Source organism: Chiloscyllium punctatum, chromosome 7, assembly GCF_047496795.1.
Source record: "Chiloscyllium punctatum isolate Juve2018m chromosome 7, sChiPun1.3, whole genome shotgun sequence".
Taxonomy (NCBI): domain Eukaryota; kingdom Metazoa; phylum Chordata; class Chondrichthyes; order Orectolobiformes; family Hemiscylliidae; genus Chiloscyllium; species Chiloscyllium punctatum.
In genome coordinates, this window is record NC_092745.1 from 108,315,533 (window position 1) to 108,328,653 (window position 13,121).

The 13,121-nt window shown below is 38.6% G+C and overlaps 1 protein-coding gene across 9 annotated transcripts in view; it reads right to left on the reverse strand.

The window, feature by feature from the left end:
* szt2 (SZT2 subunit of KICSTOR complex) overlaps positions 1-13,121 on the reverse strand; it is a 266,338-nt gene that overhangs the window by 163,503 nt on the left and 89,714 nt on the right. For all 9 annotated transcript variants that reach the window (XM_072574543.1, XM_072574540.1, XM_072574542.1 and 6 more), the window contains 5 exons: positions 6,258-6,432; positions 5,745-5,837; positions 3,110-3,191; positions 1,533-1,829; positions 798-933 (listed from right to left, as the gene is read on the reverse strand). In XM_072574543.1, coding sequence (XP_072430644.1) covers positions 798-933; positions 1,533-1,829; positions 3,110-3,191; positions 5,745-5,837; positions 6,258-6,432 — 783 coding nt within the window. The remainder of the gene's footprint in view (positions 1-797; positions 934-1,532; positions 1,830-3,109; positions 3,192-5,744; positions 5,838-6,257; positions 6,433-13,121) is intronic.

Genomic DNA, 13,121 nt, shown 5'->3' on the forward strand with positions numbered 1-13,121 from the left:
GTTTTGTACACCTCTCTGAAACCTCTCTCTTCTGGAAGGCCACAGGCAACAGAAAATGAAAACACCACCACCTGAAAGCTTCCCTCCAAGGTACATTTCATCTTAACTTGGAACTATACCATGGGTCCTCTACTGAACTGATCAAAACCCTGGAACCATCTCTGTGGACGCACCTGCAATACATGGACAGCACCAGTTGAAGAGTTTTCACCACCATTTTCTCAATGGCAAGGAGAGATGGGCAATACAAATTGGCTGAGCTAGCAACGCCCAAATTCTCTGAATGAATAAATACTTAAGAATGCCTTTGTACAGATCTTCTTTGTCATAAACTTACTGAGTACAGTCCACATATTTTGTTTGAAAGGGAGTTCATTGTTTGAGCAAGAGGCACATTTGAGAATGCAGAAAGCAAAGCAGATTCAAATTAGGCCGAGGTGGTCATATGAAGAAGTGCTCCAAGGAAATTCTGATGGGCCAGATTCCTGTATTTGTGTTGTAAAATTCAATTTGTTTTTACTGAAAGCACATAGATTACTCACTGGATCGTTTGCCAGAAGTGTGGCCAATACTTTACTCCAACAATCATGTCTTAAACTCTGTGAAAGTATCGTTCTTGGCCAGTAGTAACAATCTTCATTCAGACTTAGTGGACTCTTGAGCACATAATTATAGTTGAACTTTCTGAACGAAATGTTAAGTTAAGGTCCTGTCTACTCTGAGATGAAGGACTTACTCATTTCGCTATGCACTCTACAGCTGAGACTTGCAAAACAAATATAATACTCTTGACCTACCTGTGGTGGTTTACATGTGTTGGCATAATCTCAATTTCCAATGGAAGAGTCAGCACAAAAATGTCCAGAGTAACAACTAAGTCATTTAGATCAATTGATTTGACTGGGAAGCTCTCCGGGCAGCTGATAATTTCACCTGAATGAAGACAGTTCAACATTTAAGAAAAATCTCCTCTGGTACAACCAATCATCAATGACTGATGCTCCAGTGAGAACAATAGTTTTGCAATATTCCAAATCCAAACAGCTGATTATCTCTGTGAACAATTTACCAGACCCAAAGCATTTCAAACTCATCAGATTCCTAAGCAAGTACAGTCAGAAAATTTAAGTGATCCTGTGCTCCATCAAACTGATAAAGTGCACGTGCTGCTCATTCAATGCTGTTCAATGATGTGCACAGGTTCACGTTTGAAATGAATACTACAAATGTGTAACAACTGCAAGCACAATTACTGTACTGAATGACATGACCCAAGTTTGCATCTAAATCTCTCCTCATTAATGCTTTATCATCACCGGCAGACATCAAGCTGACAGTAAAGCAGAGGCAAGGGAAGAGCCAACTGTCTCCAATTGATAGGCTCCACATACAAGCCTGTCAGCAGGAGTGCAGCCAAGCTTCCCAATTCACAAATTGAAAATACCACTGGGAACGGAGAAAATGTGTAAAAATGATTTACAAGAAAACATTATTATTTTAGCTAATCTTTAAAAATTAAGCTCATCACTTACCAAGGCAAGTAGGCAATGACTCCACTGGTATGGATTCTACAGAAAATGGTCCATGGCGCTTCTTCCCACCAACTGAGCAAGTGAGATGAACAAATAATGGGGGCATTTCCTGATCTGAAATGTCTTGTTCATTTAAAGAATCTCCACCAAGGACACTGAATGAATCATCATCCCTATTCACAGTGTTTGTATCTGAGAGTGATTCTGCATCCTGTACTTCTTTGTCAGATCTTTCTCGATATTCCACTTCCAGGTCTGGATCACTCTCTGTCACTACACCACAACCAGATATATTGCCTATTTGATTTCAGAAAGCAAAATCACAACAATGCAACATATTGATATTAACTTAACTCATAACAATCTCAAAAGTTCCACACATTAAATACTAGCTGACATCTTTGAAATAAAATGGCTGTTACTAGATTGAAACCTGAAATTTTGATAGATAAATTCAGGAAATCAGATTTGTAAAGATACTATTTCTGAAGAAGTCACATATAGAGTCATAGAGATATATAGCACAGAAACAGACACTTCAATATAACTTGTCCATGTTAATCAGATATCCTATATGAAGCTTGTCCCATTTGCCAGCATTTGGTCCATGTCCCTCTAAGTCCTTCCTATTCGTAAACCCACCCAGATGCCTTTTAAATGTAGTAATTATACCACCCTCCACTACTTCCTCAGGCAGTTCATTCCATGCAACCACTACCCTCTGCATGGAAAAATTGCCTTTTAGGTCACTTATCTTTGATGAACTCCAATGTCCAGAGGTTCTTGAAGTCAAACAGCATAGGCAGTAGCTGTGAAGGGTCACTGCTGGGTCAGACAGCAGTGTAGGTTTCTTTCTCCATTGATGCACTTCCCACCTTGTAGTCACTGCCTTTGCCTCCCTTCCTCATTTTTTAAAAGTGCCATTGTTTTGATCTTTTATCCCCCCAAAGTTCCAAAACAATGCAACAGCTTATAAAAGAGTAATTACTGCTCCTAGAATTCGAGGAAATCAGCTCCAATATTGAAAATACCTCAAAAAAAGGTGCTACTCTTACAGCCACAACTTTTTCCCATCCTCCATCTTGGATTACCCAGAATCCATATATGTTAGAGCATCTCAGAGTGGGCATGTGTTCTGAATAGACCATTGTAATGACCATCAACATTCTCTTTGATGACTGAGTGCTCAAAACTGAATTCCGAGAAATCATAATTCCCAATGAATCCAGCTCTTGAATCGACCCAAGTTGGAATTGTTGCTCTGTCAATTCACAAGGATGGTCACCATGGAAACAAGAAATGTTATAATGAGTCTTTCATTTAATATCATAAAGATATGGTAGAAAATCTTTAGAATTTGAAATTAAGTCTAATTACTTATAGAGTTTCAGAATTATATTTTGCATTCAACTCTCATCTAACCTGGTAGATGCAGATAATGGGTGCAATATTTAGAATAAACTACACTCCTCAACGTAATTAATTCATTAATAATTCAAAACTAAACCATTATTTGTGTCAGTGAACATAAACGGCAATTAAATCACACCACACTGTGAAATTCCTGAACACCTTACCCTCCTCCCCTGCAATCTCCAACTCCGAAAGATCATTTTCTTCACTTTGTTTTCGGTCCCTTTCATCTTGATAAGTTTCTTCCTTTGCAATTCAGAACAAAATACATTTGAGAAAATCTTCTTTAGAACAACATCAGTTTTTTCATTAATTCTGGTAGACATTATTAAATTTAAAATTTTAAAATAATGACATGTGGCTTTAACGAGTGGTATGGGCCTTATTGGGGCTACACATTTTCAACTTTAGTCATGCTTACGCAAATATACTATTGGGCTGATGAAGAGTGAACTTTTTTTTAAGCAAATGGAAATGGACAATCTACTTTCAAAACAAGATGGGAGTTAGGAGATCAGGTGACATCCCTTCCTATTTACCAATATACATGCAAAAGCATAAGATGGAAAGTTAGCCTGCTTGTCTCAACAGGATATTAAAATGTAAATTACCAATAGGGACATTTCATTGAGAGGACATTTAAATACAACAGATCTTTCCTTTTGATTTAACAACTGCTATTGTGCAGATACCTACAGAAGAAAAGGGACACGATGTTCCACTATACAGACTTTTTGGCTATAGCGTGGAATTCCACAGAATGGTGGTGAGGAGAAACTCTCACAAGGAGATGCTACGTTTAAAACATGAAGCATTATTGTGTATAGAGTCATACAGTCATAGAGATATACAGCACAGAAACAGACCCCTCGGTCCAACCCGTGCATGCCGACCAGATATCCCAACCCAATCTAGTCCCACCTGCCAGCACCCGGCCCTGATCCCTCCAAACCCTTTCTATTCATATACCATCCCAAATGCATTTTAAATGTTGCAATTGTACCAGCCTCCACCACTTCCTCTGGCAGCTTATTCTATATACATACCACCCACTGTGTAAAAGCATAAATATAAACAGGATTGAAAATTGGCCCTTTGAAGCCATTCTGTGGCCTTAAGTTCACTTTCTCATCTGCCCGCTATCACACTTGACTGCCTTTTCAATCCAAAATCTGTCCAAGTAAGCTTTGAGTGTTCAAGAATCCAACCTTTACTATTCTACTACGTAGTGTATGTGCTGTTTTTGAATTTTTTTAATAGCAGAATTAGATAGATTCTTGCTAAGCAAAGGGGTGAAAAATGTCAGGGTATACAGAGGAACCTCAGTTATCCAAGCAACACGGGTGGGGAGAATTTTGTTCGGATAATGGAATGTTCAGATAACAGAGTTTAGCAAAGAATCGGGACCTTGCAATCTTGTTCGGATAAGCAACGTTCCTCTGTATAGGAACATGGAGTAAATCAGATCAACCATAATACTACTGAAACGTGAAGCAGGTTCAAGGAGGCTTCACCTGCTCCGAATTCATGTGTTCCTAAGAGAATTTCTAACACGAACGATCCTCACAGAATAAATTCCTCCTCAGCTTCAATTTATATAGAAAGCCCCTCATTTTGAAACTGTGCCTCCTAGTACGAGATGTCTCCATGAAGGAAAATCTCCTTTCAGCATCTATACTGTGAAGCTCCCTCAGAATCTTTTATCTTTCAAAAGATCACTTCTCATTCTTCTAAATTCCAATGAGTATAGGCTCAACCTGCTTAATGTTTCTTCATAAGACAAACCTGTCACCCCAGGAATCAGCTTAGTGAACCTATGAACTGGTTCCAAAGCAAGCAAAAAAGTGAAAAAAATTGTACACACTACTCCAGCTAAGATCTCCTTAATGCCTTCTACAGTCGTAGCAAAACCTCTGTACTTATATTTTTCATTCGCCTTGCAATAAAGGCCAACATTATGTTTCCCTTCCTAATTGCTTACTTCATCTGTATTCTGACATTTTCTGATTCATGTATGAGGCCACCCAGATACCTCTGTACTGCAGCATTCTACAGTCTCTTTCATTTCAAATAACGTTCTGCTTTCTGTTCCTCCTGACAAAGTGGTCAACCTCACATTTTCTCACATGAAAAGCCACTTGGCATTTTCCTGCCCACTTGCTTAACCCATCTTTATCCCATGGCAGATTTACTGCATCCTCCTTACAACCAGCTTTCTTACCTATCCATGTACCATCAGTTTAGTAAGTCTCCTCATTCACGACATTAATATAAATTGTAAATAGTTGAGACCTCAGTACTGATCATTGCAGAACTCCACTAGCTATAGTTTGCCATCCTGCAAATAAAAAGTTATGATCCTCCCCAGTGCTCAAGGACTCTTCGGCTGTCATCACCACAACTTTCACAATGAGAATGGCCATGTGGGTTAAATACTGTAAAGCTGCTGTTTCCAACGAAACACACACGGAACGAATTAAAGGAAAAAAGTAAAATGGCATATCCCTTATGAGGTTTAATCCTATTTGTAACCATATAACGTTTTTAATCAGGCTTCAGTTGACATAACCAAATAGTATTGCCAATCTGTCCCTCAATGTCCTTAACAAAACAGCTGATTTACATATCTCATTGGGGATAGTCATGGTTTATAACCATATAATATGATTTGTGACTTACTGTGCAGACAATCTGCATTTCTCATTAGTAAAACAATTTATAGCTTTGCATAATTTCTTTTCTCAAATCTCTGACTCAATTCCCAATTACAGTGCATGTTTTAGGTCATTGCAAACTTACCTCTCGCTTCGCTGAGGGCGGACAGTAAAAGAAATAATAAGGATTTGAAGGCACTGTCTTGAAATGTTGCCGTCCAATCTCAAGGAATTTGTCCTGAAAAAACAAATTTCAAAGCAAAGAGTTAAAACAGAGGTTTACATTTCATCAGTTATTGCTTTTAATTTTAAATGTTCATCAAATAATTTGTGAACTAAAGAATCATTAAGTGAACAAAGTCAGAGATAAACAGAAGTTAAAGGTTAAAATCTAATAAAATCTTCACTCCAACACTGAAGTTTAGTTAATGCAGATTTGCTGAACACAATCAATTGCATAATGCCTCACCTAATTTTATATTATGCCTTGAACGTTTTTCATATATGTAATTCACCTCTTTTTTTCTTCAAGATTTATACCTGAATGCTGTATCCTTAAGAATGGCCACACACTCTATTCCATCCCTATCTTTCTAATGTTTGTTCTATTGCCTGTTCATTGATAAATAGAAATAGCTGCTAAAACTCACTGCAATACCTGAATGATTTTATGCAAGTTGGGGTAGACCTCACAATGTTGGCTGGACTGAAGAAATGATAGAGGAAATTCCAGACAGATCTTCTTCGCTTTTGGTTCTTCATGTGTCACTGGAGAGGCAACACTGGACTGTACACTCTTCAAATCTTGCTCACTGAGGTCTTCAGTCTCTATACTGGTAACAGAACAGAAAAACATCAGTGACCTTAGAAGGTAAAATCTAATAATACACTATTTATATATTGTATATGATCAGAGATGAAATACATTTCCAGTCACTGCAAGTATTACATCTAGTAATCCATTTTATACAATACACTCCAAAAGCTGTCTGGCTTATCCATTCCCCACAAAAATATGCAAAATACATCTGGTAATGGTGTCTGTTGGATTTCTTTTAAATGTTTGACAAGGTCTTTTCCCTGGGTTGGGAGAATCCAGAACTAGATTACATAGGTTTAGGGTGAGAGGGGAATGATTTAAAAGGAACCTAAGGGGCAACATTTTCCCACAGAGGGTGGTGTGCATTTGGAATGAGCTGCCAGAGGAAGTGGTGAAGACTGGTACAATTATAACATTTGAAAGGCATCTGGATGGGTATATGAATTGGGAGGGTTTGAAGGGATATGGGCCAAGTAATGGCAATTGGGATTAGATTAATTTAGAATATCTGGTCAGCATGGACGAGTTGGACCAAAGGGTATGTTTCCATGTAGTATATCTCTACGACGCTATTAGAAGTGATATATTAAGGCAGGTGAGATCATCCAAAACTTTCCTACCTGTACACTAATTTGTACCAAATCTTCACTCATCACACCTTCACACATTGACCTAAGTTGATTCCCGGTTAAGCAATGCTTCAATTTTAAAATTCTCAAGTTATTCCATTACTTGCACCTTATCTCTGTAATCTCCCCCATCATGATTGAACATCCCTGATATTACTTGCTCCAGCACTAATAACTGTCTGTTTAGTTTTGGGGCTCTGCAATACCCTCTGGAAACCTACCTCTCTGCTTCTCTATCCTCCTTTTTGATGGTCCTGAACATCTATATATTTTGACCAAGCTTAACATCCTCCCCAATATTGTATCTCATGTGTTAATTAGTGTCATATTTTGCTCATGCTGGTTTTGCGAAGCACTTTGAAGACATCTTATTACATTAATGTCACTATATGAATACAAACTGGCATCATTGGTGGTAACTTGAAAAAGATTATAGACTAATTACAAAAATTTCTCAGGAATCCAGAGCCATTTTAATTTGCTTAGCAAGACTGACATGGAATCCATAACTAAAAGAAAATCAGTATGATTAATCACTGCTTCAACTCACAACGCGGTTACTGTCATATAGGGTCAAAGAACATTCTCACTATGAGAATTTCTTCTCACATATTTAATTTCAGTCACCAACTGGTACCCTCCCAATGCACAAATCCACCTTGTGTTGGGAACAACAAATCTGCATTCAAAATGATTTAGAAAATTTTACAAAGAAAGAATTCCAGTTTACCAGATATGATAAAGCTGCAGAAACCCAGATCACATCAGCTTAATGAATGGACATGATTGTTTAGTTAATGGTCATTTATCACTTTAAGAGTTTAGGATCAGAAGTGTATTCACAGGGTATGCAACTCCCAGCTGAGTTTTATGAAGCAATATAATTCAACTCACAGCAGCTGCCGGCAATTTCATTGTCTTTCTATACCCAGATAATTGCTTCAATCAAATTTACATATGGCAATTTAAAATTGTTCTGCTAGCACGAACCAACTTCCAAGGCCAGCAAGGAGACAGGGGGATTTTGATCTGCTAACAGTTTTATATAAAAACTTTTTATGAAAGAAAATTAGATGATTCCTAACATCCAAAATCAAATTTCAGTGAAATTATGGAGAAAGGTGAGCTAAGTCACAGGTAGTTTAATAAAAATATCAAAGGCTTTAAGATTATGAAAGGAAATAAGGAAGACAGAGATAATGTTTCTAGTTATGGAGAGACCAAACCTAGAGGTAATATGAAATAGTTTCCAAAAAACCCAACAAACAATTCAGGAGAAATCATTTTACCCAAAGAATAGTAAGATTGTGGAGTCTGCTAAAACAAATAGTGGTTGAAGCAAAGGGCATATTTAAGGCAAAACAATGTAAGTACATAATGAAGAAAACAATAAAAGGACATGCTGGTAGTTTATAAGAGAGATCTGGGAACAGGCTCACATGAAGTGTAAATGGCAGCAAAGATTACTGCTGTGTTTGAAGATCTATATAACTCTACTATAGCTATCTTAAGACATGCAGAAATATTTTATAATTAAAAGCACACAAAATATTTTGCTTGTAAATTACTCAGGATCAAAATATTTAGATGTAAGTTTGCTCGCTAAGCTGGAAGGTTCGTTTTCAGACATTTTGTCACCATACTGGGTAACATCATCAGTGAGCATCAGGTGAAGCACTGATGTTAGTGTCAAAGGTGTGGTGCTGGAAAAGCACAGCAGGTCAGGCAGCATCCGAGAGGCAGAAGAATCGACATTTCGGGCAAAAGCCCTTCATCAGAAACCTTGCTGATGAAGGGTTATTGCCCAAAGTATCGACTTGCCTACCCCTCAGATGCTGCCTGACCGACTGTGCTTTTCCAGCACCACATTCTCAATTCTGATCTCCAACATCTGCAGTCCTCACTTTTGCTCACTGCTGTTAGTGACCTGCTTTCTATTTGTGTTTAGGTTTCCTTGGGCTGGTGATGTCAGTTCTTGTGGTGATGCCATTTTTCCATGTCATTTCATGTTATTTCTCTCAGATGTGGTAATGTCATTCCCTGTCCCTTTTCAGAAGGACAGGAAATGACATCAACACAGGACATGGCATCACCAACCCAAGGAAACCTGAACACTAAATAGCAAGTGGGTCACTGACACTAGTGCTTCACGGGAGGCTCATGATGATGTTACCTAGTACAGTGACGAAACGTATGAAAACGAACCTTCCAGCTCAGTGAGCAAACTTACATCCAGAACCTCAACCTGAGCTACAAATCTTCTCAAAACTGACTTTCAAAATACTTCTTTAATAATAATTTCTGCAGAAAACCTCAGGAACTGAAATTACAACTGAGAAGGGAAGGTCACATAGATTTTTGCATTCCATTGAATACTTCCTCTGATCTCTTTGCTAGTTACCTTAAAGCACACAGAAAGTAATCACCATGCTCCTTCACATAACAGTCTTTTTAAGAGTTACTGTTGCTGACATTCAATTACTTTCAGGCCTTCACAACTGTTATAGAGTCATAGAGATGTATAGCAGGGAAACAGACCTTTCAGTCCAACTCATCTATGCTGACCAGATATCCTAAAATTAGTCTAGTCCCATTTACCAGCACTTGGCCCATATCCTTCTAAATCCTTCCTATTCATACACCCATCCAGATGCCTTTTAACTGTTGTAATTGTACCAGCCTCCACTATTTCCTCTGGCAGCTCATTCCACACACACACACCCTCTGCATGAAAAAAATGCCCCTTAGGTCACTTTTAAATCTTTCCCCTCTCACCCTAAACCTATATCCTCTAGTTATGGACTCCTCCACCATAACGAAAAGACCTTGTCTAATTACCCTATCCATGCCCTTCATGATTTTATAAACCTCTATAAGGTCATCCCTCAGCCTCCAACATTCCAGGGAAAACAGTTCCAGCTTATTCAGCCTCTCCCTATAGATCAAATCATCTAACCCTGGCAACTTCCTTGTAAATATTTTCTGAACTCTTTCAAGTTTTACAATATCCTTCCGATAGGAGGGAAACCAGAACTGCACATAGTATTCCAAAAGTGGCCTAAACAATGTCCTGTACAGCTGCAACATGACCTCCCAACATGTATACTCAATGCTCTGACCAATAAAGGTAAAAACAATGACTGCAGATGCTGGAAACCAGATTCTGGATTAGAATGGTGCTGGAAAAGCACAGCAGTTCAGGCAGCATCCGAGGAGCAGGAAAATCGACGTTTTGGGCAAAAGCCCGAAAAGCTTGATGAAGGGCTTTTGCCCGAAACGTCGATTTTCCTGCTCCTCGGATGCTGCCTGAACTGCTGAGCTTTTCTAGCACCACTCTAATCCAGCTCTGACCAATAAAGGCAAATATACCAAATGCCTTCTTCACTATTCTATCTACCTGTACATCCGCTTTCAAGGAACTATGAACATGCACTCCAAGGCTTCTTTGTTCAGCAACACTCTCCAGAACCTTACCATTAAATGTATAATTCCACCCCTGATTTGCCTTTCCAAAATGCAGCATCTCACATTTGTCTAAATTAAACTCCACCTGCCACTCCTTGGCCCACTGACCCACTGACCCATCTGATCAAGATCCCATTGTAATCTGAGGTAACCTGCTTTGCTGTCCACACCTCCAATTTTAGTGTCATCTGCAAACTTACTAACTATACCTCCTATGTTCATATCCAAATAATTTATGTAAATGATGAAAAGCAATAGACCCAGCACTAATCCTTATGGTATACCACTGGCCACAGGCCTCCAGTCTGAAAAGCAACCATCCACCACTATCCTCTGTCTTCTTTTTTCAAGCCAGTGTTGTATCTAAATGGCTAGTTCTCCCTGTATTCCATATGATCTAACTTTACTAGCCAGTCTACCAGGAGGAACACATTGTCACAATGATGATTCACTGGAGGTTTTTATACGTAGTAATATATTTGAAAGTCTAAAAATGAAGATTTCCTTTTCTATTTTAAAACCAATGAAATATTTCTACAGGCACTTTGTTAAAATTGTATTGTTGATGAGTTTTCGAAAACAAGATGGAAAGAATTTAAAATGAAACAATTTTGACAGAAAACAACATGAATGGTTTTGAATTTGTTACCACACCTTTCATTATGATTGAAATAAATATTTTAAGTGTATTTGTCAGAGTATTGCATTGTGTACCATAATTTTATTCTTGAGCTAAGTTTGTTTTCATAAATGGGCAGCATGGTAGCACAGTGTGGGCAGCAGCGCCAGAGACCCGGGTTCAATTCCTGCCTCAGGCGACTGACGGTGTGGAGTTTGCACATTCTTCACCTGTCTGCATGGGTTTCCTCCGGGTGCTCCAGTTTCCTCCCACAGTCCAAAAATGTGCAGGTTAGGTGAATTGGCCATGCTAAATTGCCCGTAGTGTTAGATGTTGGGGAATAGGTCTGGGTGGGTTGTGCTTTGGCGGGTCAGTGTGGACTTGTTGGGCTGAAGGGCCTGTTTCCACACTAAGTAATCTAATCTAAATAAATAAGAAGTTTACTTGAAACACAAGAAAAATAAATTCATTCAGGCATTTTGAATTAGGTGCGAGCCAACTAGTCTTCCTTCTTCTAAGTCATATTTTTGATAAAATAAAGCATCATAGAAACCAAGACAAAGCAACAACAGAGGAATGTACAGTTACCAATTAGCAGCTCTCAGCATAGAGAAAGGCACTGAAACTGACAAAGTGGGAAGAACAAAATCTATGTTAAAAATATGGTGCATCAAAATCCTGGAAGGCTTGACAACATAAATATGCTTCCCCTAGCTGGAGAGATTGGGACTAGCAGTTACAGTCTCAGGATAAAGGTCCAGAAGGTAGATGAGGAGAAATACCTTCACTCAGAATGTTGTAGACATTCAAAATCAATCAGTCTAAGGTCTGTGGCTTTGCTGTGATGTGGTTGGACTGTGGTTTTGGGAGGATCTGTCAAAATTGTTTCATTTTATATTCTTTCCAATTTGTGTTTAAAAGCTCACATCAACATGGTTCTTGAAGAATACAAGTTTAATGAAATGGCGGTAGAAATATTCCAGTGATTTTAAATAGAAAGATTTTTTTTACTTTCAAATATATTAGTACGTATAAAAACTTCAGATGAATCATCATTGTGGGCAGAACCAAATGGCCATAAGGTGTAGGAGCAGATGTAGACCATTGGCCCAACTGAGTCTGCTCCACCATTCCTTCAAATCATGGCACATCTGACAATCGTCAACTCCACTTTCTATCTTAATCTCAAATAGTGTTAATGACCAGCCTCTACTAGTTGTCTGTGTTAAAGAATTACACACAGTCTCCACTTTCTGAAAATCAACTTCTCCTCATCTGTGCGACCCATTACTCTGAGATTATGCCCACAAGGGGAAACAACCTCTTTACATTTAATCTGTCAAGCTTCTAAAAATCTTCAGGAAGGCTACCTCTCATTCCTCAACCTACTCAATCTCTCCTCGTAAGAAAATCCTTCTTAACTAACTTTCTCTAGATTTCTCCAATGGCAGTATACCATTCCTTAGATACGGAGCCCAAAACTGTTCATAGAATTCCAAATGTGTTCTGACCAATGCTTTGTATAGTTCTATCAAAACTTCCTTACTCTTATGCGACATTCCCTTCGAATTAATGGCTAAGATTCCAGTTGCCTTCCTTGCTACCTGCTGGACTTGGATGCCAGCTTTTTGTGACTTATGCATTAGAACCCCATAATCGCTATTTTGTGGCCTTTCTCCATTTAAATAATGTTCAACTGCTCCATTTTTGTATAATCTTACATTTGCCCACATCATATTTGATTTGCCAAATTTTTGCCCACTCACTTAACTTGTCTATATTCTTCCAGCGACTCTTTGTATCGTTCTCACCACTTCCCTTCCCATCTACTTTTGGCATCGTCTACAAACTTGGCAATTGTACATTCGCTTCCTTCATCCAAGTCATTAATACTTATTGTGAATAACTATGGCCTCAGCACGGATCCTTGTGGCACTCCACTAGCTACTGGCTGCCATCCTAAAAATGCCCACTTGATCTCAACTTTTT